The sequence below is a fragment of the Silene latifolia genome, chromosome 2 (assembly GCF_048544455.1).
Source record: "Silene latifolia isolate original U9 population chromosome 2, ASM4854445v1, whole genome shotgun sequence".
Taxonomy (NCBI): Eukaryota; Viridiplantae; Streptophyta; class Magnoliopsida; order Caryophyllales; family Caryophyllaceae; genus Silene; species Silene latifolia.
In genome coordinates this window covers 57571547-57599040 of record NC_133527.1, presented here as the reverse complement: position 1 = coordinate 57599040, position 27494 = coordinate 57571547, and the positions used below count along the sequence as shown (strand labels likewise).

General features: G+C 36.7%; 1 protein-coding gene across 1 annotated transcript in view; it reads left to right on the top strand.

Moving 5' to 3' along the window:
- Positions 1-24185, top strand: part of LOC141642780 (GDSL esterase/lipase 7-like) — a 29819-nt gene extending 5634 nt beyond the window's left edge. The window contains exons 3-5 of the mRNA XM_074451709.1: positions 12634-12882; positions 13596-13848; positions 23785-24185. Coding sequence (XP_074307810.1) covers positions 12634-12882; positions 13596-13848; positions 23785-23999 — 717 coding nt within the window. The 3' untranslated portion in view covers positions 24000-24185. The remainder of the gene's footprint in view (positions 1-12633; positions 12883-13595; positions 13849-23784) is intronic.
- Positions 24186-27494: the final 3309 nt, after the last annotated feature.

Below are 27494 nucleotides of genomic sequence, written 5' to 3'. Positions count from 1 at the left end.
ATTCAATTTACGAATTGACGGTTAATTCGTCTCAACTAATATTATTTAATCTTCATTAAATAATTGTCTCATCAACACATTGACTAACTGTTTAGTCATATAAGGCATCAATTGATTACATTTCCATAACCACATATCTCAAACACATCCTATAGGTGTGACCTTTAGGGACCAGTTGATCACCGCCATCTGTATGATAATAACGTCAAACTTTCTAGCAAGCCAACCGTTATTAGGTAATCGTTAATCAACTGATAAAATACAAAGTATATCCTTGTGAACCTATAAGAGATTTATAAATGTTATTACACTAATTTGTGGAGGACACAAGCTCCAACAAACTCCCACTTGTCCTCACAAGTGTATGTGCGATAACCGATTCTCATATCCTTAAATGTCTCCCACTCAATGTAAAACAATTTGCAAATCCGTATTCACAAAGGTCGTATTTTACAAGCGATCATTATCAAGAGTGGTTTCCCCGACTAGAGAGTAACTTAACTGATAAACAAATCATCATTCGAGCATGGCCATGCATTTGATTTCAACTCCTCGAGTGGCCCCGAGAAATAACTATACCGATAAAGGTTGGATATTTTCCTCAACTCCGAATCCCGCCGATGTAAGCACAAAGTATGAAATGACCAGAAAAAATCTACTTAGCCTCCGATTCACGGCTGACACCGTGAGAAAGAAACCAAAGTCACCCAAAAACTGCCTTAATCTCAAGAGACAATCGATAGTCAAAAGAATCGACTCTAGGAACACAATGGATGTCCTATCCACGACCTGGCACCGAATGTTTTTTAAACATTTAGGACTCCATTACGTTGTCACAAAAATTTGTCCTACGAGGTATCGTTATAATCTCGCATTTGTGATCGATCAGTCAACAGTTTGACTTATGGCTCGTTGAACCCACCATCAATCGACTGCACAACATAATAACCAGAGTTATCAGCTCTTGTAGGCGATTACGGACCAAAACAAAATATAATGTAATTCAGTTCACTTTGTGGCGTTTAAAGTTGTCAGTACAATCCACATGAAAAACAAAATATTATAATAAAACGATGAAGTTATAAATAGTATATGAAAAAGATAATGTATCAAATTAATAATCAACTACTATAACTCAGGAACACGTTTAATTCCCATGAAAATAACGTGCCCTTCGTGCTTATCAAAATTCAACGGTTTAGTGAGAGGGTCCGCGATGTTATCATCCGTCGCAATCTTGTCAATCACTATCTCTTCTTGCTCCACGTAATCACGGATCAGGTGAGCTTTCCGATGTACATGTCTAGATTTGTTGCTAGACTTAGGCTCCTTAGCCTGGAAGATGGCACCTCTATTGTCACAATATATGGTGATCGAGTCATTCGAACTAGGAACTATCGTAAGTCCTTGTAAGAATTGACGCATCCATATCGCTTCCTTAGCTGCTTCCGAAGCGGCATAGTACTCGGATTCAGTGGTAGAATCTGCTACAACACTCTGCTTGGAACTCTTCCAGCTGACCGCAGCACCATTACGAGTGAAGACGAACCCGGACTGAGATTTTGAATCATCTCGATCCGTTTGGAAGCTAGCATCTGCGTAACCGATTGCGCATAGCTTAGAATCACCTCCATAAGTCAATACCCTATCCTTAGTCCTCCGTAGGTATTTGAGGATATTTTTAACAGCTATCCAGTGTGTTTCACCTGGATTCTTTTGGTACCGACTCGTCATACTCAATGCATATGCCACGTCTGGACGTGTGCATATCATGGCATACATGATTGATCCTATTGCAGATGCATAAGGAACACGACTCATGCGCTCAATCCCTTCAGGCGTCGTGGGTGACTGAGACTTGCTCAACTGCATCCCAAACGTCATTGGAAGGTTCCCCTTCTTGGAGTTGCTCATGCTGAACTTCTCGAGAATCTTATCCAAATAAGACTCCTGACTAAGTGAGAACGTCCGTCGTGATCTATTTCGGTAGATACGAATTCCCAAAATGCGTTGTGCCTCACCCAGATCTTTCATCTGGAAATGGTTCTTCAACCATTCTTTAACCGAAGATAGGAGAGGAATGTCATTCCCAATCAGGAGTATGTCATCGACATACAATATCAAGAATACAATCTTGCTCCCACTCGACTTGATATATAAGCATGGTTCTTCGACCGATCGAGTGAAACCATACTCTTTTATCACCTGGTCGAAACGATGATTCCAACTCCGAGAAGCTTGCTTAAGTCCATAAATGGAACGCTTAAGCTTGCATACTTTGTTAGGATGTTCAGGATCTATGAAACCTTCGGGTTGCACCATGTACAACTCTTCCTCCTAATAACCGTTTAAGAAGGCGGTTTTCACATCCATTTGCCAAATTTCATAATCATGAAAAGCGGCAATCGCTAAGATTATCCGAATGGAACGTAGCATGACTACGGGTGCAAAAATTTCATCATAATGCAATCCGTGCACTTGAGTGAAACCTTTTTCCACTAGTCGTGCCTTATAGGTATCTGGTTGCGCGTCTACAAAACGCTTTATTTTGTAAAGTCATTTGCACTGTAGAGGTTTTACCTTATTAGGTAAATCAACAAGATCTCATACGTCATTCTCATACATAGAGTCCATCTCGGATTGCATGGCTTCGAGCCATAGCTTTGAGTCGGAACAGGCCATTGCACCTTTATAGGTAGCGGGTTCATTTCTCTCTATGAGTAAAACGTCATTCTCCTCGACCATATCAATGTATCTGTCCGGAGGATGAAAGACTCTACCCGACCTCCTAGGTTCCTCAGGCATATTAACCGTATCATCAGTTGGAGGAACAACTTCCTCCATCTATTCCTCGGTTGTTGGTTCTGGAATCTCCGACAGCTCGAAGGTTCTATTACTTGTCTTGTTCTCGAGAAATTATTTCTCTAAGAACGCCGCACTAGCCGCAACAAAAACTCGATGTTCGGTAGGCGAATAGAAGTAATGACCAAATGTTCCTTTTGGATATCTATAAAGTATGTCTTGACCGATCGCGGGCCGAGCTTATCCTCGTGTCTCCACTTGACATAAGCCTCGCAGCCCCAAACCCGAATAAAGGACAAGTTAGGGACCGTTCCCTTCCACATTTCATATGGAGTCTTGTCGACAGCTTTAGTCGGACTTCGGTTAAGTATAAGAGCAGCTGACAAAAGAGCAAAACCCCATAATGAATCAGCCACTACGTGTGACTCATCATGGATCGAACCATATCAAGTAAGGTTCGATTTCTCCGTTCGGACACACCATTTAATTGAGGTGTTCCAGGTGGAGGTAACTGCAAAACGATTCCACAGTCTTTAAGGTGTTGATAAAACTCATTTGAAAGATATTCGCCACCCCGATCTGAACGGAGTGCTTTAACCTTTCTACCCAGTTGGTTTTCAACCCTGTTCTGGTATTCCTTGAATTTCTCAAAGGACTCACTTTTATGCTTCATTAAGTAGACATATCCGTATCTACTCAAATCGTCCGTGAAAGTGATAAAATATCTATAGCCATCTCTAGCGGTAATTGACATAGGTCCACAAACATCAGTATGTATGAGTCCTAATAGGTTACTAGCGCGCATTCCAACACCTTTAAAGGAAATTCGAGTCATTTTGCCAATGAGACATGATTCACACGTGCCATATGTAGAAAATTCGAATGCGGGAATAGTCCCATTATCGACGAGTTTCTTCACGCGTTTCTCATTTATGTGTCCCATTCGACAATGCCATAGATAAGTTTGATCTTTGTCACCAACCTTTAATTTCTTATTATTCACGTGTAATACTTCCGTGGTTTGATCTAAGATGTAAATTCCATTCATGGAAACTGCTTTGCCATAAATCATTTCATTAAAAAGAAAGTACATGTATTATCCTTTATTGAAAATGCAAAACCGTCTATATCGAGTATGGAAATAGAAATAATGTTCTTAGATAAACTGGGTACATAATAACAGTTATATAAAATAACTCAAAACCACTAGGGAGTTGGATTACATATGTTCCCTTCGAGACTGCAGCAACTCGTGCTCCATTCCCGACTCGCAGGTCCACATCACCCTTTTCGAGAGGTATGATGTTCTTTAGGTCCTGCAAATTATTACACAGATGAGAACCACAACCAGTATCAAGTACCCAAGTTCCGAAACTTGCATGGTTAATCTCAATCATATGAATATAAGATGACATACCAACATGAACGACGCGGCCTGCTTTGATGTCCTCACGGTAGACGGGACAGTTCCTCCACCAATGTCCAGTCTTGTGACAATGGTGGCACTCAATGTCACCGCCCTTGCTCTTTGCCTTGCCATGTGAGCCACTAGTCTCACCGGGCCCACTCTTACCATTTCCTGGCTTCTTGAATTTTGGCTTACCTACAGTTAGGTCGCCTGGAGCTTTGCCCTTACCTTTACCCTTGTTGGAAATCGTGAGAACATCCTGCTTCATGCTCCCACTCAATTTCATATCCTTCTCGGTCTGTACGAGAAGGGAGTGTAGCTCATGAGGACTCTTTTTCAAGTCATTCATGTAGTAGTTCGCCCTGAAAAGGGCAAAACCATCGTGAAGAGAATGAAGCATTCGGTCAATGACAATGCTCTCACTGATTTTGCAATCAAGTGCCTCCAACTTCTCGACATTCTCAATCATGTTAAGAATGTGTGGGCTAACCGGTTGGCCCTTTTGGAGTTTCGCATCAAAGAAGCGACAGGTATGCTCATAAGTAACGATCCTCGGTGCTTTTGAGAACTCGTTAGTGAGCGTGGTGAAAATCTTGTTCGCACCTTGAGCAATGAAGCGTCTCCGCAAATTGGTTTCCATTGCAAAGATGAGTACGTTCTTTATCGCACCCGCTTCCATAACGAAATCACTATAAGCAAGTGACTCGTTAACTCCCGCATTGGGGCTTGGGTTTACCGGTATTGGCTCAGTTAAGTACTTGAGCTTACCGTCAGCAATGGCAGCATTCCGTAGTGTTGCCTCCCAGTCCGCAAAGTTGGACCCATCATTTTTCAGTCGCGTGTACTGATTCATGTTGTCCATAAAAACTTTCAGCCAGGACTCGCGTCCAAGTGTGGCACTAGGCATTGGGATTTCGTTATTTCCAGCCATTTGTTGTAACAGTAAAATAAACGTGTTCTATACTGCGAAAGAAGAATAAATAATAAGCATATGCATCGATTTTAATTTAAGTCTAATGAACTAATGTCATAACGCGAAGACTCAAAACATTTATACAATTGACCTTTCTCAAGAATTATATAAATGATCCCAAGACTCAATTATCTGTAAATTGATAAGCCAACCTTTTGGCTAATTCTACTGTTAGAATTCTTGGTCGATAAATTTCTGTAAATTCTATCTTTAGTCCATCATAATCACGATAAACTCTTCGGACTATAATGTTGAGATAAACTAAGTCAACACAAACTACTTACCCAACGTAGAAGGGGTCATATTATGCCTACCGACGAAGAAGGGATTCATAGTTGTTTGCCCTTATAAAGACTAATCTCAATTTCCGTTTTAGAGGAAGAACCCATCAACTTTATTTTAATTCATTTTAAGTGAACTAATATCTAGCATGCGTGAATGAATAAACTAAGGTGATGGCTTAATAAACATGTGACATCTGCATGTCCATGAAAACTAACATACAACCTATATGTGTCAATTTTCATGCATTTTAGTAGTAGGTGGTTTGGTTTTAGGCGGAATATGATGCATAAACTATCATGTGAATGAAAAGCAATAGGAATGAAAAACGTAAAAACAATAAAAAGTCCTAGTGTGGCCTATCCTATCAAAATGAACATTAAATACAAATTTGGAATCCATCCTTGGACCCGAGAAGCTTGTCTCGATGTTCCATCTTGATCCATGTAGCGGGAGTGAGCTCCAATCTCCATCTTTAGTCTTCTTTGAAAATTACAATAAATAAACTTACATAATAAACCTATTTATTACATTCTAATTTCAAAACCCAAAAACTAAAGAAAAATAAAGGAGATTCGAGATCTCATAATTACATAAAAATTATGTTTCCTTCATTACGAAAACATAATTAACTAAGCCACACTAAGTATTACAAATTACAACCGATTGCAAAAAAATACGTAAATAAATTCATTCAACGATTCATTCAACAAAAGAAAAGCATCAACTAAAAATTAAATATGCAAGACATAATTCTTTAATTATGTTGATTAATATTATCCAAACCACCTATTTAAATTATCAAATTAAGTGACAATTCCTCAATTAATCACATTAATTTTAATCTTAATTCATATTAAACTTGTAATATGAATTTAATCCATCAATATTTTAAACTGCTTCGGAATTTATTTTCGCAGTACAATTTTTACTCATTACAGTACTTTTTACGCAGTATTTTCCATTTGTGTACCCCTAACTAAAAAAACTAAACCAAATTCTCTCTCAAGGCTGTAACGATGCGTGCCTCTCAAACTAAAATATCAAATTATTCAAATACAATATCTCAAATCAATCAAATTGTTTCAATTATAAATGATATTTATCATTAATTACAAACCATTGAACAATTTCAGTTTTTTTTGGGATTTTTTGTTCTATTAATTAATTAGGGTTCATGTTTAATTGAAAATTGTAAATCAAGTATGTTGAAGAAAGCTTGGTGGTTGGCTGGCGGCGAGGATGGATGTTGGACGAGGGAAGGGACGAGTTCGACGGGACAGAGGGTGGTGTCGCCGGCGATGGGAGATAGTGGGGTCATCGGTAGATGGTAGTTGGTATGGAAGAGAGGCTGTTCGGGGATAGGCGTAGGTTGGCCGGCAAAAGGCCGAGGGGCTGTCGTTGCAGGAGCGCCGCTGAGGGAGGTTAGATGGACGGCAGAGGGACGGCGGTGGTAGGAAAGGTGGGTAGTGTGGTAGTTGCACAGGTTTTGCATATTGTTTTTTTCTCTCATACGTAATTTCGAGTACGATGGCGGCGGCGTGGGCGAAAAACTCTGGCCAGCAGTGGTGGCTGCAGCCACTGTAGTGGTTATCGCCTATCGGTAGTGGACGACGGCAGTGTGCATTTATGGCCTTATGGGAGAGATGAGATGAAGAATTCTCAGAAGAGCAAATGAGAGAAAATAATGGAAAAACGTACTACAAAATAAACATTCATTAAAAATTAATCCAGTACAATGATTATTTCTCATAAGTCATAAACTACTTTACATTGTTTAAAATTTTGCAATACCATAGATTAATCTTTGCATTACACGGTACATTAGGAGAAGATATAAGAGAGGTAGAAAAAGGTGAGAGAAGGAGAGGATTTGAAAGGATGGAAATGAGAGGTATCTTTTAATTATGAACCGCTTCACAATAATTAATTTGCCAAAACAAAACAACAAAAACTTCCTTTTTTTTATGGTCTCGGCAAAACAGGAAAAAAAAACAGATTTTTTTTTTATTCTGCCCAGCCGTGAACAGTAACAGAAACGGAAAAAAAAAATGTTTTTCTTTTTTCTCGGTTGAAAACCGAAACAAAAAAAACAATAACCTATTTTTGTGTCTCGGCCAAAAAAAACAGCCCAAATATTTTTTTTTTCTTCATGCGGCTGAAAAACCCTAAACAAAAAAAAACAAATTTTTCTTTTGAAAAACAACCGCACTCATCGATCGAAAAAACGAACAATTGTTTAAAGTTGCTATTAACAAGATTTGGCATATTCAACTTTTAATTTAAATACATATTCAAATTAGATAATTCAAATTTAACCTGTTAAAAGAATATCTGAATCATGATAGAACCGTTTATCATAATTGATTTGAATTTTGTTAAGTTAAGTTATATGCCAAAAAAATAGCAAAAACAATTCATTAATCCGACAAAACCAATTTCCATTTACATCCCGATTTATTAAATCGAAACATCTACAAATTATCATATTATTATCTTAACCGATTAAAAACAACAATATGAGAATCAAATGGAAATCAAAACAACAAAACAAAACAAAAACAGAAAAAGAAAACGGCAAAAAAAAAAAAATTTCTCTCGGCAAAATTTTTTTTCACAGCCGAACCTTTTTTTTTTTTTTTTTTTATTTGCTTTCGGAACCCTAATGTTGTTTACAAACAATTTTATGAAAATCATCAAAATTAAAATTCGTGGCCTTGGCTCTGATACCACTTGTGGGATTTATCTGTATGCATCCCTTTAACTTTAAGGATTATAACGAATTATAAGATGATGAATACTAGTCATAAAATTAAATTACATAAACAAAAGGGTAAAGAGATGAAGAATCAACCTTCGGTCCTAGCAAATTCGGCCTAAGAACAATATCGCAATGATATTCGCCTATTAGTTGCATCCAAGACGATATGAGAAATGCTCTTAACTTGTTGCTAGAATCGATCTCCAAATTTCAGTAAATTAATTAGGGTTTTCGATTTTTTTTTTTGTGTATTCTTTGATGAGAGGAGGCTAGGTCAAATTAGGTTAAAGAGAGAGAGAGAGCAAATGATCTCCCTATCTACCCTAATATAACCGAAAACAAGAGGAGGAAAAATAAGAAAGTTTTTTTTTTCTTCCAGCCGAAAAAACAAAAATAGGAGGATTAAAATCGTTTTATTTTTAGATGCTTCCTTAATGTATAAAAATGTGTTATTTATAAATTGTCATCTAGTGAGGATCGAACCCATAACCTCTTGGTTTGAGTACCCTTACTATTACCACTATGACACATTCATCTTGTTGATTAAATATAACCGATTACATTTAATTACGAATTAACATATTAATTCGTCCAAGCTAACATCATATACATTAATTAAATATAACTTATTATATTCAATTTACGAATTGACGGTTAATTCGTCTCAACTAATATTATTTAATCTTCATTAAATAATTGTCTCATCAACACATTGACTAACTGTTTAGTCATATAAGGCATCAATGTGATTACATTTCCATAACCACATATCTCAAACACATCCTATAGGTGTGACCTTTAGGGACCAGTTGATCACCGCCATCTGTATGATAATAACGTCAAACTTTCTAGCAAGCCAACCGTTATTAGGTAATCGTTAATCAACTGATAAAATATGAAGTATACCCTTGTGAACCTATAAGAGATTTATAAATGTTATCACACTAATTTGTGGAGGACACAAGCTCCAACACTACGCTTATTTCTAATAACGCAGAGTTACTTTGTAATGTTTTAAGCTTAACATTTATTTGAAGAGTTTGAAAATTTTAAATCAAATACTCTATATGTTTCTAAAAGTTGTTAACTTTAACATTTTAAAATATTTAAAATATTATTGAACTAACATGTCCCTGTGTACATTAGTAAATATCCCACAAATCAATTATTATGAATTTCATGAAATTTGTAATAAACTGCTTTATGTTTGTTCATTTTGGATCTAAGCCTCGCAAGTTTAACAGAAAATGAAATGAAATCCATTTTTTTATTTACAATCAAACTCTAACCAATTTAAATAATAAATTTATACCTATTTATACAATTCGCTAATCCAAAAGAAAATTATTAATTACAAGTCTTACACCGTTACTACAAAGTACTTTTTATAAAATTTATTATGCATATAAAAGTATTTTTTTTTAAGTTATTATACATATAAAAGTATTTTTTTTAAAATTTATTATATAAATAAAAGTAATTGTGCATGCGTACATACATAAAAAACCTTACTAAATTGCATAAATAATTGAAAAATTGTAGGAATTATTTGAAGCTAAGTGTAGGAATTGTTCTATATTATATTTATTTACTTTGATAAAAATGCTACTTATGAGTTATGAGTGATGAACGAAAAAGTAGGATAAATAGAGACAATGAGTAATTAATAATTGTGATAATCAGGCATTATTGAGTTTAAAGCCGACCAAAAGTTTTCAATAGTTCGAAGCCAGTGCATCAACCTCATGTGCGGATGTGCCCAAGTCAAAGTCCAATGTAGCTTATTATAGTTTACACCTTTGAAGTCCATGGGCGTCAATTATCACAAATAAAATTCCTTAATGTGCGTACAAGTGTAAAACCTCATTAATTTTGTTGCTCAAATTATGGGTGTATGACACATTACTTATATTATTACTCGTATGATGCAGATCTTCAAACTAAGATGGGAACATGGTTAATCAATTAATTAGAATAGTATTTGATTAAGACGCCACTTAATTATTTATAAATTGTTAAGCATCTAGAGTAAATTGCACAAGAAGCCACCTAGTTAGTTACATAGGCAAGTGAGTCAACAATAGTTTGTTAGCTTTCATTGTATAGTTTGTTATATAGTTTGTTACATCTAGTATCATATAAATAAAGTATGTAACTACTCTTGTTAGTTAAGTACTTCATTTTTCTCATTTCACAGATAAATAATAATTCACTTTTATTTATCTTGTGTTTCTACCTTGATATTTGTTGAGCTTTTCTTGTTCATCAATGGCTTCCAAGCCTATTGTCTATGGAATAACATACAATTCTACATAAATCAATTATCAAGTCCAGATTTGACAGCATGTGATGAAGGCCAATTATCATATACTCCGTAGATCGTGACATCTCTAAATTTCATTCAAATGACTGATGATAGTTGACGTTTTTGATAGATATAACAATAATATATATATATATATATATATATATATATATATATATATATATATATATATATATATATATATATATATATATATATATATATAGAGAGAGAGAGAGAGAGAGAGAGAGAGAGAGAGAGGGGTTCAAATGAGTCCACCTAAAATGGTGAGTTCACTAAGTCCTCATCTTAGCCATTGATCTTTTAAGATTGATGGTTGAGATTTTAAAATTTTAAGATGGAAACTTTAATGTTTTAGAAATGAAACTTTAATTTATGATTGTAACTTTAATTCTTTATAATTATAACTTTAATATTTAAAATAATTTTATAAATAAAAATTTAGATTTATGTTATAAAATTTGATTTTAAATATATAAAATCAATTTTTGAGTATAACTTTAATATTTTAAGGTGAAACTTTAATGCTAAAAATTGAAACTTTAATTTTTTAGACAATTTTTAATATAAAAATTTAAATTTATTTAATTTTACTGATTTATAAATAAAACTTTAATATTTTACGAATGAAACTTTAATACTAAAAATCAAAACTTTAATATTTTTAACCAATTTTTAATAAAAAAAAATTGAATTTATTTAATTTATAAATGTAACTTTAATGTTTTACGAGTGAAACTTTAATGCTAAAAATTAAAACTTTAATTATTTTTTGACAATTACTAATATAAAAATTTGAATTTAGTTAATGTTTGTGATTTATAAATTTTATGAAGGTAACTTTAATGTTTTAAAATTGTAACTTTAGTCGTAATTTTTAAAACTTTATCTTCATTTTTTTTTAGGATTGTAATTTCAATTTATGTAATATAAGTCCTTGGTGAGTATAATTAGTCCATATGAAAGCATAACTTTAGTCCATATAAGCGTAACTTTAGTCCGTATAAGCGTAACTTTAACTCATGCCGCTGAAACTTTATATTAATAACCACCACCCTCATCTCGTCCAGCCACTCGGCCCATGACCACAACGTTAACACAACCACCACCACCTCTAGCCACCAGCCACCACACCCTCCACCGTGACGTCGTCTGGCCTGCAACAACCGCCACCAATCTGAAAAAAAAAAAACCATAGAAGAAGGCCACGACTATAGGCGGCAGCCACGACCTACCCACAAGTGACCTGGACCGTAATCTGAAAAAAAAAAAAAAGAGAACGAATATAGGCGGCAGCCACGACCTACCACGGCCAACAGCCGGCAGCCACACATGACGCACCAAAACAACAAAACCACGACGCCATTAAACAAAAAAAAGAGAGAGAGAGAGAGAGAGAGAGAGAGAGAGAGAGAGAGAGAGAGAGAGAGAGAGAGAGAGAGGCGGCGAATGGCGGTAGAGGAGCAAGGGTCGTCTCTGGTGGTGACCGAGGGAGGCAGAAGAGCGGCGGGAGAAGAAAAAAGGCAGAGGCGGTTTAAAAAAAAAAAAAAAAAAGGGAGGCGTGGTGGTGCAGCCGAGAGAGGAGAAGGAGAGCCGGCAAAGGAATGGCGTGGTGGTTGAGGTTGGGGCGAGGGCGGCAGAAGGAGACAAGGAGGAGCAGAGGGCGGCGGCGGCAGGAGGAGCAAAGGGCGGCGTGGGTTTAGGAGGTGGGACGGAGAGAGAAAGGGAGGAAGAGAGGGAAAGGGAGGAAGAGAGAGAAGCAGTAGGAAGGGAAATGAAGGGAATTAGGGTTTGGTTGTTTTATATAGGGCTTTTATTTTCGATTCAATCTCACCATTAATTTTGTTCTAATCTAATGGTTTAAATTAGTGACTCATGGACTCACCTTTTATACTTAAGGACTCACTTGATCCCATTTTTATATATATATATATATATATATATATATATATATATATATATATATATATATATATATATAGGCAATCCTATATCCATAGCGAATCCACAGTCATTCTTACCTTATAGGTCGGATTACATATATAGTTAAAGATGGTCTAATGAATAATGTGAAAATGCAGGGATTATGTTTGAATTTGGATGTACAAGTGAAGCTCTTTCAAAAGACAGTGCAAACACATTTGGCCTCAAACCTGAAAAAACCGGATCAGGTCGCCCAACACTTGGCCAAGTCCATATTCTTTTTTTCCGTGGGCAATAATGACTACATCAATAACTACTTCAACACCTTTCCTTTGTCAAGACGACATAATTACAATCCTCAACAATTTGCGGAGTTACTTGTTGATGCATTATCACTAAAATTGCAGGTAACCTTACCTGTGCCTATAATTTTTTACGCTTAATTAAATTCAATCCGCATTTTAGACCGTTGTAAGGGTTATTAGTGTGAAACAAATGAATCAAGTTGACAATCGAGATGATTTGGGTCTGTCCACCCTTGAGATCCATACAGCAATTCTAGGTGACACCAATTGTTATGAATTTTTTGGATAATAGGGGTTATTTAGCAAACTAATTAGGGATTTAGGGTCCATTTCAAACTATCTATTTGGGGCCAAATGGTCCACGTCATCACTTTGATTTTATTTTTCCAGTTTTTGGGTAAGGTCTCTAGCGGCTTATATCTGTTCCACTTTCAGGTTGGTTTAATGTGTATTTGCAACTTTTTGGTACTGAAATAGTAAAGCCTTTAAGGTCTCTAACGTCTTATCCTTTTACTGAGCTTAAATTCTCATTTCTTTATTTGGTGTAATCTCAAAACATGCAAACCGCTAAGAATATAGGCGTCTTCGTGCATTTTTTTTTTAAACTTAACAGTAGCATTTGGAAAGTGGTACAGATATAGCCGCCAGGGAGCTTAGCGGCTTCACCTACAAACTGAAAAAGATGAATAAACTGATGACGTGAACCCATTCACCCCAAATATTTTGAAAATCTAATTAATTTGCTAAATAACACCCATTATCCAAAAAAATTCAACTGTTATTAACATATTCTTTGATTACTTTCTTTTGAACAGAAACTATACAGTTTAGGAGTTAGAAAATTTGTTGTGTTCGAGCTTGGCCCAATTGGTTGCATCCCATCAATAGTTAGACGTGTAAAGCCCAATGGAAAATGTGACGAAAACAAAAATCAAATCGTCTCAATCTTCAACGATAAGCTTGGTTTAATGATGAAGAACTTGACTTCTACTCGCCAGGACTCGTACTTTATCGTAGGGCATGCTCATTCACTTGGTTACGATGCGGTCATTAATCCTGGGAACTACGGTGAGCCAACATTTTACTACAAAACCAGATAGCTCGTGAAACATTAATCATTATGCCTTTGAATTTAAAGTAATAGTTGGTTGTGTAGGGATTTTTGGTATGAGCCACTCACGCAATAATAAAGATAATAAGTGTAACACCCCCATTTATTTAGAAGCCTTTAGCTAGACATTTCCAAATAAATAGAACCGTTACCATCTCGGTTTCTCGAGGTAGTGAATAACAAAGACCAACTCACCAAAGTACTTTAGATTAAAAACTTTAATGATTACATGTTTATTACAAATTAACCAACTAAAACTTAATATAAGATATTTACAACTTGCAGCGGAAAATAAGTAAGTGATATAATTATATATGTGATCTAGACTTCATCTAAGGTTCCAAGTTTGGCTCTCATCCCAATGCTCCCAAGTCAGCTAATCTTTGGTACCTGTCAAATCTGCTCCCCATAAAACGGTTCACCGCAGGTGTTCACGAATACACAGTTAACCACGAGGTTGAGTAGGAATAACCAACAACAAGTCAAAGTCAAAGTGAAATTGTAACACCCCCATACTCCAAGTGCCTTACCAGGACCACTCAGGTATAAGGATGCCACCATCTCGGTTACCCGAGTCATGATAATCATAAGACAATGAAGAAACATACTTAATTAAATAAGTTTAAGTGATTACATTACAAAACCAACTGTAAGCAAAATACAATTGTTCTCAAACTATAAACCAACTGAAAGGAACTGTCCTAACAAACACAGCGGAAGACTAAAGACTACGATATGTGATGACTCCATCCCTGACTAGATCCCACGCGTATCCAAGATATACCGCTAAGCAATCGCTCACCACCCCGAATGGATCACCACAGTTTTTAAAACATTTAAACGGGTCGATACTAATCACACAACTCAATATACATCAACAATAAGATAAACAGACAAATTTGAATCGTCACACACACACACACACACCACCAACCAATTCCCATCATCTCAATCCGACCGTCCTTTGGACCCGACCACCGCAAGTGGGGGACCGCACCGTTCCCACCTAAGCCCCGCTCATCATACGAGCGATAACCCCGTCCCATTAATGTGCACATCCCCTTCCGTGGCGGGTTCCACGAAGGGCGAAACTAGGGCGTGAAGCCACTCCCGCAAGTGACTCCACTCAGCCGAGAACGCATCTCGAGAACCATCAACAGCAATCACAACCACAAACATAATACAATCATCATATCAAACAACCAAATACAACACATCACCAATATCCCATTATGGGACTAATACTGAGTAGGAAATCCTACCTGGAAAGCAACACAATCATCAGACGATCTAGCAGCTGTCTCAAAACCTCTCCTTTACAAATCCTTCTCCTATCACATAATCACATAATCACAATCTAACCTTAACAAATCATAAAAACCTCCAATCCCAAAATTAGGGTTTAACCAAATCAAAGGAAAGACAATAAAAGGGTACGTAGATCTTACCCTCGACGCAAGGAATCCAACGATATAAACAACGACAAGAACTGACCGTCTGAACTCCGGGAATTGCTAAGAATGCGATTAGGAAGATGAACTTGTTGCTTTCTCTCTTAAACAGGGTTTTAGGTTTTGTAAAAGTGATTTAAAACAATGACGACGATACTTAAATACCTTAATCGCATAATTAACAAAACCCGAGAAAATTCCCCGTAAAACCAGACACTCGATCGAGTACCCAATGTACTCGATCGAGTACCCCCCTACTCGATCGAGTGCCCCAGCTACTCGATCGAGTACCCAACAGGTCAGAAACTATTTTATTTCGCAACTTACCCTTACTCGACAGAGTAAGGCCTACTCGATAGAGTACCCAAAGACTTATAAATACGGAGTATTACAGTCTTCCCTCCTTAAAAGAACTTCGTCCCCGAAGTTCAACCCATACATAAAAACAACCATACTGACTCGACCAAGACACAACAACTTAGCTAAGGACTCAAGAACTCGACCGGACATAGAACATGAACTCTTAACCCCCATTCTACCAACTATGTTTACTTCCACAACATGACTCACTATATCGTATCTACCACATATATATCTCTCACGACACCAACTCCATACATAATCAACTACCATCCTCTAATGCTGCTAGCTCCATAATATCATCAACTATCAAACCCAATACTAAGACACTCATAGACATCAAACGGAATGTTACATTCTACCACCCTTAAAAGGAACTTCGTCCTCGAAATTTACTCAGACTCATAACATCATCCTCCAACTGTCAACACTATATAAAATATTCTCATACTCCGAAGCATCACCCTACTACAAGCACGGCCATGGCCTTTTATAAGTATTATCCACAAAACAAATCCCTCCTTTACGCTACGCTAACACTCTACTTCCAATTATATTACCGCATGCACCACCATGAAAAATGTTACGTCCTCGTAACTCACTAATACTAAATCCTTAGCTATATTTCATTACCCTCTTTACCACTACATGTCAAAGATAACCGTTTATAAACCAAACACTCACTATTCTTATATCCAAGGCTCCCGTACATAAACATTTCTCATTCCTCAACTCATTCGGCATATCACCTAACCTATACCATAAACTCGTAGCAAATCGCCATACCCACTCTTCATTATTACTGCCAAACCAACATACCTCGCTATGTAAAGCACTTATCTTCCAGAAGCATAACTCCCGATCCACACTCGTTACGTATACTCACACTAGATCCTCAAGTTCTTTCCTTTATTACCGCAAAACTCATACACAACTTAACATGACACTAATTCCCAATACCCTACACTCACTGTCTCAACAAAAGATTATGAACCACCTGCATCTTTCGGGTCATTACCACACATGTTCTACGACTCACTTGCCATTACCATGTCTACTGAAACCTTAACTAGAACAAGATCATAATTATTGTAACAACCTCTCACAACCGTGTCCCATTAACAGAATGTCACTATACCATGACAACAACGAAAACATATACAACTCTCTTTATACTAAACTCTACCCTCCTTCTCAAACTGAAACTTGTAAGAAACATTAGCAAACAAAACAATAGTCTATTTGTCCAAACTGAAACTCACAGGAAACAACAACAAATAAAACAACAATCTATGTATGACTGGTATGTATTTTCGAAACTCGAATCATAATCATCCCGCCTACTCCACCACAACCGGTGACGGCATCACAACACCGCCACCAACAGCCAAACCGTAGTGCGAAAATACCCGTATCACAACACTATGTACCGTGCCCGGATCACCACCCGAAGCACCACAACCACACCGATAGACATCACAATCGCATACAATTCCCATAAACACCGACTCAAAGATAACTTCTCGGACAAGAAAAACTTACTCAAATCCACTTTATTAAGTCACCACGCAACATATTATATGGATACGAGATAAGCATCTCATGAACATCATCTCTACCATTTCATGGAATACACATGTGTTATTAATATACATAAAATTATAACTAGCCATGTCAATTAATCAAATTATTACCCTTTTGGATATCATTCAATTAAATTACCGTGTCCAACATATATATTACAGAACATTCATAAAACAACTTTATAATTATCACACCATACCACTTCTTGTGAGGTCAGAACCTCACACAAACATTTACACATATCATAGACCCGTAATCACAACCAACTAGTCAATCCCGACCACGTAAGTTACCACTCAACAAAGGTTACCTGTCGCCCGAGTTTAACTCATATGCCCCTCATAACATATTCCCCCATTCGCACAACCATCACTTCCCGCCAAATATAACCATACCTTTACTATTCAACTATTAGCATCCGCCTCATCTAACCACATCTTATACCCTCTCACAATCATACACAACAATCGGGTCCCTACCAAATCAACCTCTTTAGAATTGCTACCTTTCTAATATACCATCACTCTTAACCACTAGTGATAACACCACAATGCCACCACCGCTCGTATATCAAACCTCTTACACTCATATCAAAATAACATGGTTTTTCTCCTATTTTTGGTTAACATTCCAAATAACGAACAGCAAACCCATCCACAAAATTACCTCAACATTATTCCCAATACTATCTTATTTGTATTGTCATCCAACTCTCCACCAAATATCTCGTATCGTGCCAATACTCCACCAACTTCCTACTCCCTTAATTCCTCGAAACTCATTATCAATCATGTTGTCTTGAAGCTCCTATATAACCTTGACTAACATCCTCGTGATACTATCACACATTTCGATGATTCCTTACCTTTATATCACATAACTCCGGTGAACATTTTCCTCAGCTTACTTTTATCCTTCTTTTCTCTTTACACTCAATAATACCAATTTAATAGCTCAACTCCTTATTACTTCTATCTAACCCTTTAGTGCACCAATTACCTTCTCATCGCTCCAAAACTCAAATCCCATTATTTTATATCGATATCATCTCCCTCTTTCTTACCACAAATATTCTCTTATTATGTCATCAATCACCCTTGCCACTAATCCATCCATAGAATCAACGTTCTTGTTCAACAATTGCATCTCCTTCTTACATCTCGGAAATCAAAATTCCTTTCATACCGCTAATTGCCCAAGGAAAACCCACAATAGTTTCATCTCTTAAAAAGCCAAATCTCCACCCCGCGGCATGTCTCCACAAAGTTCACTATATACCACTCTTCTCAACCCCTTTAAAACGAACTTTCATTATGTATATTCTTAACCCACACGGCTCTTAACTACCTCCCTCCATAATTCTTTACACATCTCAAGTTGTCACTATCCATATCCTTACTCTCAATCCTTTCATTCTCACGTTCCTTAGACTCACATCATCCATTGCCCACATTCACTTACTTTTACGTTACTCAACACACACACTCATATCACTCATCTCATTTCATCTCAGAAAACATGCTCTATGTCTCAATTAAGCCATAACAATCTTCCTTTTCTTTTTCCACTATCTATTACAACCACGTATAACTCATGTCCTCCCACCGAACTCATACTCACCACAGGTGTCACTCACTACACCACAAGATTGGGTAACTTACGCGTCAAGACCAACATACATGTAAAACAATGCATAAAGAAGCAAAATAATAACTTTGAATTAAACATAATATGCAACGAAGTCAAAAGATAAGCATATGACCCAAAACAAGGGTCACTAGATCGAGTACAGGCCACTCGATCGAGTAAGGGACTTACTCGATCGAGTAGGTCAAGATTAGAAGCACGTAAAACAAATCACCAGGGCTACTCGATCGAGTAACTAACGTACTCGATCGAGTGCCCCCTTACTCGATCGAGTACCGAGGATACTCGATCGAGTACCCCAATTCTCAGCACTGTCCAGTTTTTGTAAAACAGTCATAACTCACTCATTTCTTGGTCGTTTTGGGCGTGTGACCTATCGTTAGAATCGTAAAAGGACAAGCTATCACCTCCAATTGGAATCACATCAAAATCATTTATGAATCTCAAGTTATAACAGTTTAAAGACAACCTCTTTATAATCGAAAAACACAACTACTTGATTTTACTTCCAAACAACTTAAACAACAACCAAGCAAACAAAACCAGTCCAAAACTCATAAAACCAGTATTCATAATCATATGTTACTATTTTCAAAAGCCAAACAACAACATTCATCATGCACATAACTTATCTAACTTGCCAATTATGACTTACCCACATGTTTTTATTCTATCACTTTTCGTAAACAAAATCACAAATACATGACATCAAGTCCCCTATTCACATGTTACTACCACGATGATTCATCTTTTCCACTAATTCATCCATCATACCACATATTTATCCACCATATTCGTTCAACATATTCACTCAAAGACATGTTCAATTCACACTCCCAACCTTCTCGTACTTTTACTCAAACACAACAACAACAACATGTAGACTTACACATCGCTTTATATATATATAGACAAAACACTTTTCCCTTACATAACTATAACATGCCAAATTACATGTATCAATCATTATAGTTTCATGCTTTACAATCCACCAACATATAATTCACGTCATCATCATCAATTCATGCAACATACTACTACATAGATACACACAAAGACACAATATGCACATAACGATCCCGACACTTATCCCATGGTGACCGGTTCAAAATTGTAGGGCGAGTTCGCGACTTTAGGACGTCTCCCAAGTCTTTGCATTAGCTCCTACAACCTTTACCCCGGGTTCATTTTAATTGACTCCTATGTTCATTAAGTTCATTGGTTACAGGTTTCAGGATCGTCGCTCTCATACCATTTGTAACACCCCATACTCCAAGTGCCTTACCGGGACCACTCAGGTATAAGGATGCCACCATCTCGGTTACCCGAGGCATGATAATCATAAGACAATGAAGAAACATACTTAATTAAATAAGTTTAAGTGATTACATTACAAAACCAACTGTAAGCAAAATACAACTGTTCTCAAACTATAAACCAACTGAAAGGAACTGTCCTAACAAACACAGCGGAAGACTAAAGACTCTGATATGTGATGACTCCATCCCTGACTAGATCCCACGCGTATCCAAGATATACCGCAAAGCAAATCGCTCACCACCCCGAATGGATCACCACAGTTTTTAAAACATTTAAACGGGTCAGTACTAATCACACAACTTATATACATCAACAATAAGATAAACAGACAATTTGAACGTCACACACACACACACACACCACCAACCAATTCCCATCATCTCAATACCGTCCTTTCCACCATTACCCGTGGGGGACCGCAGCCGTTCCCACCTAAGCCCCGCTCATCATACGAGCGATAACCCTGTCCCATTAATGTGCACATCCCCTTCCGTGGCGGGTTCCACGAAGGGCGAAACTAGGGCGTGAAGCCACTCCCGCAAGTGACTCCACTCAGCCGAGAACGCATCTCGAGAACCATCAACAGCAATCACAACCACAAACATAATACAATCATCATATCAAACAACCAAATACAACACATCACCAATATCCCATTATGGGACTAATACTGAGTAGGAAATCCTACCTGGAAAGCAACACAATCATCAGACGATCTAGCAGCTGTCTCAAAACCTCTCCTTTACAAATCCTTCTCCTATCACATAATCACATAATCACAATCTAACCTTAACAAATCATAAAAACCTCCAATCCCAAAATTAGGGTTTAACCAAATCAAAGGAAAGACAATAAAAAGGGTACGTAGATCTTACCCTCGACGCAAGGAATCCAACGATATAAACAACGACAAGAACTCGACCGTCGAACTCGGGAATTGCTAAGAATGCGATTAGGAAGATGAACTTGTTGCTTTCTCTCTTAAACAGGGTTTTAGGTTTTGTAAAAGTGATTTAAAACAATGACGACGATACTTAAATACCTTAATCGCATAATTAACAAAACCCGAGAAAATTCCCCGTAAAACCGGACACTCGATCGAGTACCCAAGGTACTCGATCGAGTAATTTCTACTCGATCGAGTGCCCCAACTACTCGATCGAGTACCCAACAGGTCAGAAACTATTTTATTTCGCAACTTACCCTTACTCGACAGAGTAAGGCCTACTCGATAGAGTACCCAAAGACTTATAAATACGGAGTATTACAGAAATGATATGATATATAATGCAAACACAATTGTGCTCATCACCCGAAACACCCGTTCATCCCGCCAATCCCTGGCCCGGGGTATTCATCATTCCAACCGAAGTTGAAGTATTCACCATCCCAACCGAAGTTGAGGTATTCATCATCCCAACCGAAGTTGAGGTATTCACCATCCCAACCGAAGTTGAGGTATCCAATTATACACCATGCCAGTTATAAAAACCATCTCAGACACGAGCTGAGGTATCCAATGCAAACGAAATTCCAATATAAATAATCAATAATAAACAATCCAATGATATATAATCCACATCCATTAATCCATCCAATTTCACAATACTTTTATAAATTCCACAAACCAACAAAGATAAGACGAGTTGAGTAGTTATCCTACCTTTTCGCAAATCTTCGAGTCACGCGAGTCACACAAGCAATCAAAATTGATTCTTTACCAATTCATAACCTACATAACATAATTATGTACAATTACTATATAACCAATAATCAACCAACTAATCAAGCACTTATCCTATGCCTATCACGTCCTAATCCTTTTGACAACTTCAAAGCTAAATCTCTAATTCTACCGTTATAAAATTCATAATTAATTCATAAAAAATCAAAACGATGCAAGACGAGTGAGGTTGGAACCCTAAGACACATATCTACAATTCTTGTGAAATATACTTTCTTCAAATTCCAGACTTATCAGAGTTTTCTTGAAGGAATCATAAATACTGACGAATTCCGTCGCATAAAAAGTATTGACCTCTAAAATAAGTTTAACTAATCCTTTTCAAGTGAAATAAAAACCTAACATCATCTAGACTCTCCAATTTTAATTTTTTCAAAAGAACCAACTCAATTTCAATTTATAAATTAGGTTTACAATATAAACTTTAGACCACTAGTGCATTCGCGGATTCTCAGTCGACATGTTCATAACGAATTTATTCTGGAAAATCTATACGTTCAATTGCTACGGAATTTTATAGGCATCAACAAGACTTGAAAATAACCTAAGTCTATTCTTTACGTTTTTGAAGACAACGATTTTAAGATAGTCTGGTAGTTCGTTTAAGACAACTTACAAATTTATTGAATTGCTGTAACTTTATTCTAAACATTGAAAGATTAAAGATGAACTTACAAAATAAAAGATGATGAACTTCTCTTCTTTTTTTCCCTTTTAATTTTCTCTCTCTTTTATGTGATATTATGAGTTTTTATGTGGAATAAGGATTTATGGTTACGTTAGCCTTGCTTATATACTAGTAAGGTAGTATTATTTTAGGAAAGTTTCTCTCTTTATTATTATTATACTAGTCTTACCATAAGTAGGATTACTATACATCTCTTTTACTAATTTAATTATTAAGATATTAATATAAATATTATTACTTTCCCATATTATTATTTCCATATTATTTATTATTAATTCCCGATATAAAAACCCGATCACACCCATACTATACTAATAAATTTCGGTCCATATAATAATGGCACACGACCCAAAGCACAAATATAAGCTAAGCCCAATTCCCGACTTGGATGCTTAATTTATTATTTAATTAACGTCTTACCTATACTTATTATTAGAAATGTCTGTAATCAATTATTAATGTACATAAATTATTTTCAGAAATTATTATCAAAATACGGGGTATTACAATAAGAATCGGAAAAATAACAAGGACACAATATTTACGAGGTTCACCAACTTGGCTACGTCCTCACTATAGTCGCACTAGGAATTTTATTGATCACTCAAATAGATATACAATGAGGATATGAGGATACAAATTACATAGTTTTCTCCTTCTTTTATAGCTAAATGTCAAGCTGTAACTTCCTTGTAACTTTACTATATTCATTGCCTTAATCAATGTAGAAGTAGTTTTTAGTGAGTTAGAAACTCCTCCTCATTATGTCTCAATTAGAAACATCTAACTCCATAATAGAGGGACTTAATTCTAACAGGTCGATAAAATCATAGGCACAATTTTTAGAAGAGAGCATTAAAATCCGCAATAAATAAACTTCTTTATGATTTCAGGAAATAAAATGATGGTAGTGAATGTTCAGTATTCAATTTCAGTACAACTATATCAGAAGATGTCATATCATTTTTCAGTTTTTGTTACGCGTTTCTACAAAATGCAGTTTTATGATATTTATTTTCGACACAATGGCAAAAGTATGTATATTTTGCTCATTCGATACTGCTGTCGAAATGCTAATTTATTCTATGTAAACTTGCAGATTTAAGTGACAGTAACAATCCATGTTGTATATCATGGGGAAATGGGACGTTCTCTTGTATTCCAGGAGAAAAACCTTGCGAAGCCCCTAATAAGCATTACTTTTGGGATGGTTATCATCTCACTCAAGCTACTTGCTCAGTCATCGCATCTCGCTGCATAAATGGCTCTGATGTCTGTCTTCCTTTGAATATCCAACAACTTGTACAACAATAATTGATCTACTTTATAAATTACGATTGATTATATGTATTCATTTTTCCAACTCATGAATGTACAAGTAAATCTTCGAAGTAAGTACGGAGGACTTAAAAAAAAACTCAGACCAACGTCGATGTTTAGGAAAATGAACAAGATCATCAACAATACTCATGCCAATCAATTTCTTTCTTTCGGGAGATAGTTTTTGACGTCCATGTTTTATTAATATCGTCCAAATTTTGGCATAATTTTTACAATTCTAAAGTGCTCTCTTATTAAATCTTAACAACTATTAATATATTTTTGCAATTAATAAATCTGATTAGATAACTAAGAAGACATCAATCATGAAAAACAGTAATAGAGGATGTAGATTTAGACTAAAGGATGTAGATTTAGACTAAACTTTATTATAGTTTGATTCCTACACTTATTGGACTAGAGGATGTAGATTCAGACTAAACTTTATCGATGATATAAAAACTTATATGAACATTATTAATAATGACTAAATATGAATTGAAGAAGAAATTGTTGGAAACTAATTCAAAGTTGATTACTATTATTTAGGATCATGTGGTAAATGGTAGTCATGGTCATCAATTGTTAGAGTATTTTTAGGAGTCAATAAGTTGAGTGGGTAGTTTCTAAATTATAGATTAGTGGCCTAATGTTGTGGGTTAGTTCCTTATTTTCAGTTTAAGAAGTAGATGCTGCAAGAAATATGGTCACAAGGAAGCTGATTGCTGGTACAACCCAAAAAATGACCAGAAGGCAAATTTTGTCGAAAAAGTCGAAGAGGCCGGAGTCCAAATTGTTTATGGCTCATTCTTTAGTCAATGGTGGTGTTGCTGATAATATATGGTTCGTTGATAGCGGATGTTCAAACCACATGTCTTGTTCAAGGTCTATGTTCAAAGATCTTAACGAGGCTATGAAAAGTGAGGTACGCCTTGGTGACGACAAACCAATTCGGGTCGAAGGGCGAGGCACAGTGAGCATAAAAACAAAACAAGGTGATACTAAACTAATTCATGATGTTAATTTTGTGCCTAACTTAGCTTATAATTTGTTATGTGTTGGTCAGCTGGTTAAGTGTGGTTTTTCTATTACCTTTGAGAATGAGGGTTGCACCATTACTGATAAGAAAAATGGAAATTTGATAGCCAGTGTTCCTATGACTCAAAACAAAATGTTTCCACTAGATGTGTCAAATAATGTGAGTAAGGCTTTGATTGTCAAAGGAGATAGTGCAACTAGGCTATGGCATCAACGCTTTGGTCATTTAAATATGAAGAGTTTAAAAGTTTTGAGTCAAAATGAAATGGTCATTGGGTTACCGCACATTGGTGAACATGGCTTTTGTGAAGGCTGTGTGTATGGTAAGCAATGTAAGTCGCCATTTCCCCGGAAATGCTTGGAGAGCTAGTCATTTTCTTGAACTAGTTCATACCGATCTTTGTGGGCCTATGAAAACCGAGTCCATCGGAGGTAGTCGATATTTCATATTATTTACTGATGACTATACTCAGATGAGCTGAGTTTATTTCTTGAAACTAAAGTCTGAAGCCTTTGAGTATTTCAAAAAAATTTAGGAGTTAGTGGAGAGCCAAAGTGACAGTCGCATAAAGGCTCTTCGTAGTGATCGCGGTGGTGAATTTTTATCTAATGAGTTCAATGCATTTTGTGATGAGCATGGCATACGGAGAGAGCTTACTGCACCCTATACCCCCCAACAAAATGGCGTGGCAGAGCGTAAAAACAGAACGGTAGTTAAGATGGCTAGAAGCATGTTGCTTACAAAGGGTCTTCCAAACAAATTTTGGGGACAAGCAGTAGCAACCGCTGTGTTTTTGCTGAATATATCACCAACTAGAGCTGTGATGAATCAAACTCCTTTTGAAGCATGGAGGGGAAAGAAACCTCGGGTGAGACACTTGAGAATTTTTGGTTGTATTTCTTATGCTTTAATTCCTTCCAACTTACGCCACAAACTCGATAGTAAATCTGAAAAGTATATTTTTGTTGGCTATAGTACTGAATCTAAAGCATACAAATTGTATAACCCGGTGAGTGGCAAGGTGGTTATAAGTAGAGATGTCAGGTTTAATGAAGAAGAAAGCTGGGCATGGAGTGCTAATGACACAAATTCAGTAGAATCCAGCCTGGAAGCAGTTGATCCGGTGGGTGTTCAAGGTGACGAAAACAGTGACTCATCATCTTCAAATGACTCACCACCTAGTACTCCAACAACTCCTCAGAGCCCATCCTCTACTATTTCAGCAAGTAGAGGGAATTCCTCTCCACAAAGTTCCGCTTCAGATTCATCTAATGAGCCGCCTCCAAAAAATTTCCGATCACTTCAAGATATTTATGAGTCGTGTAACTTTGTCTTATATGTATCTAACCCTAATACTTATAATGATGCTGCTGAGAGTAGTGAATGACAGGAGGCAATGCAGGCGGAAATGCATTCCATTGAGAAGAATCAGACTTGGGAATTAGTTGATCGACCGGTGGAGAAGAACATCATCGGGCTCAAGTGGGTGTACCGCACAAAATACAATTCCGATGGTAGCATTCAGAAGCACAAAGCTAGACTAGTCGCTAAGGGGTATTCACAGCAGCAAGGGGTGGACTTTGATGAGACTTTCTCACCTGTTGCACGATTTGAGTCGGTAAGAGTATTTCTTGCTGTCGCTGCTCAATTACAGCTGCCTGTATATCAATTTGATGTGAAGTCTGCATTCTTAAATGGAGACTTGAAAGAAGAAGTGTATGTCTCACAACCACAAGGCTTTGAGGTGGTGGAAAATGAAAACAAAGTTTATAGGCTGAGAAAAGCTCTTTACGGGCTCAAACAAGCACCGCGTGCTTGGTATACCAAGATCGATTCATTCTTTCAAACTACCGGATTCAAGAGAAGTGAAAATGAGCCCACTCTTTATATCAAGCAGCAAGGTAATTCTGAGTTTCTGGTGGTTTGCCTTTATGTTGATGACATGATTTATATGGGTTCGTCTCAATCCTTGGTTGATGAATTTAAGCTATGTATGATGAGCAAATTTGAAATGACTGATTTGGGTTTGCTAAAGTATTTTTTGGGGCTTGAAATTAAGCAAAGTGAAGATGGTATATTTCTCTGTCACAAGAGAAGTGCCCACGATATGTTGAAAAAATTCAACATGTCCAATTGTGAAGTTGCTACTACACCTATGAATGCAAATGAAAAGTTGCAGCGAGAAGATGGAACCGGGCCTAGTGATGGAAAATTTTATAGAAGCATTGTTGGAGGTTTGAACTACCTCACCCACACAAGACCGGATATTTCTTTTCCAGTAAGTGTGGTGTCTAGGTATATGCACAACCCGACCAAGCAACATCTAGGAGCAGCAAAACGGATTATTCGTTATGTTGCCGGAACTTTGAACTCTGGCATTTGGTATTCTAAGGTGCCAGGCCCAAACTTTAAGGTAGTTGGGTTCAGTGATAGTGATTGGGCAGGTAGCA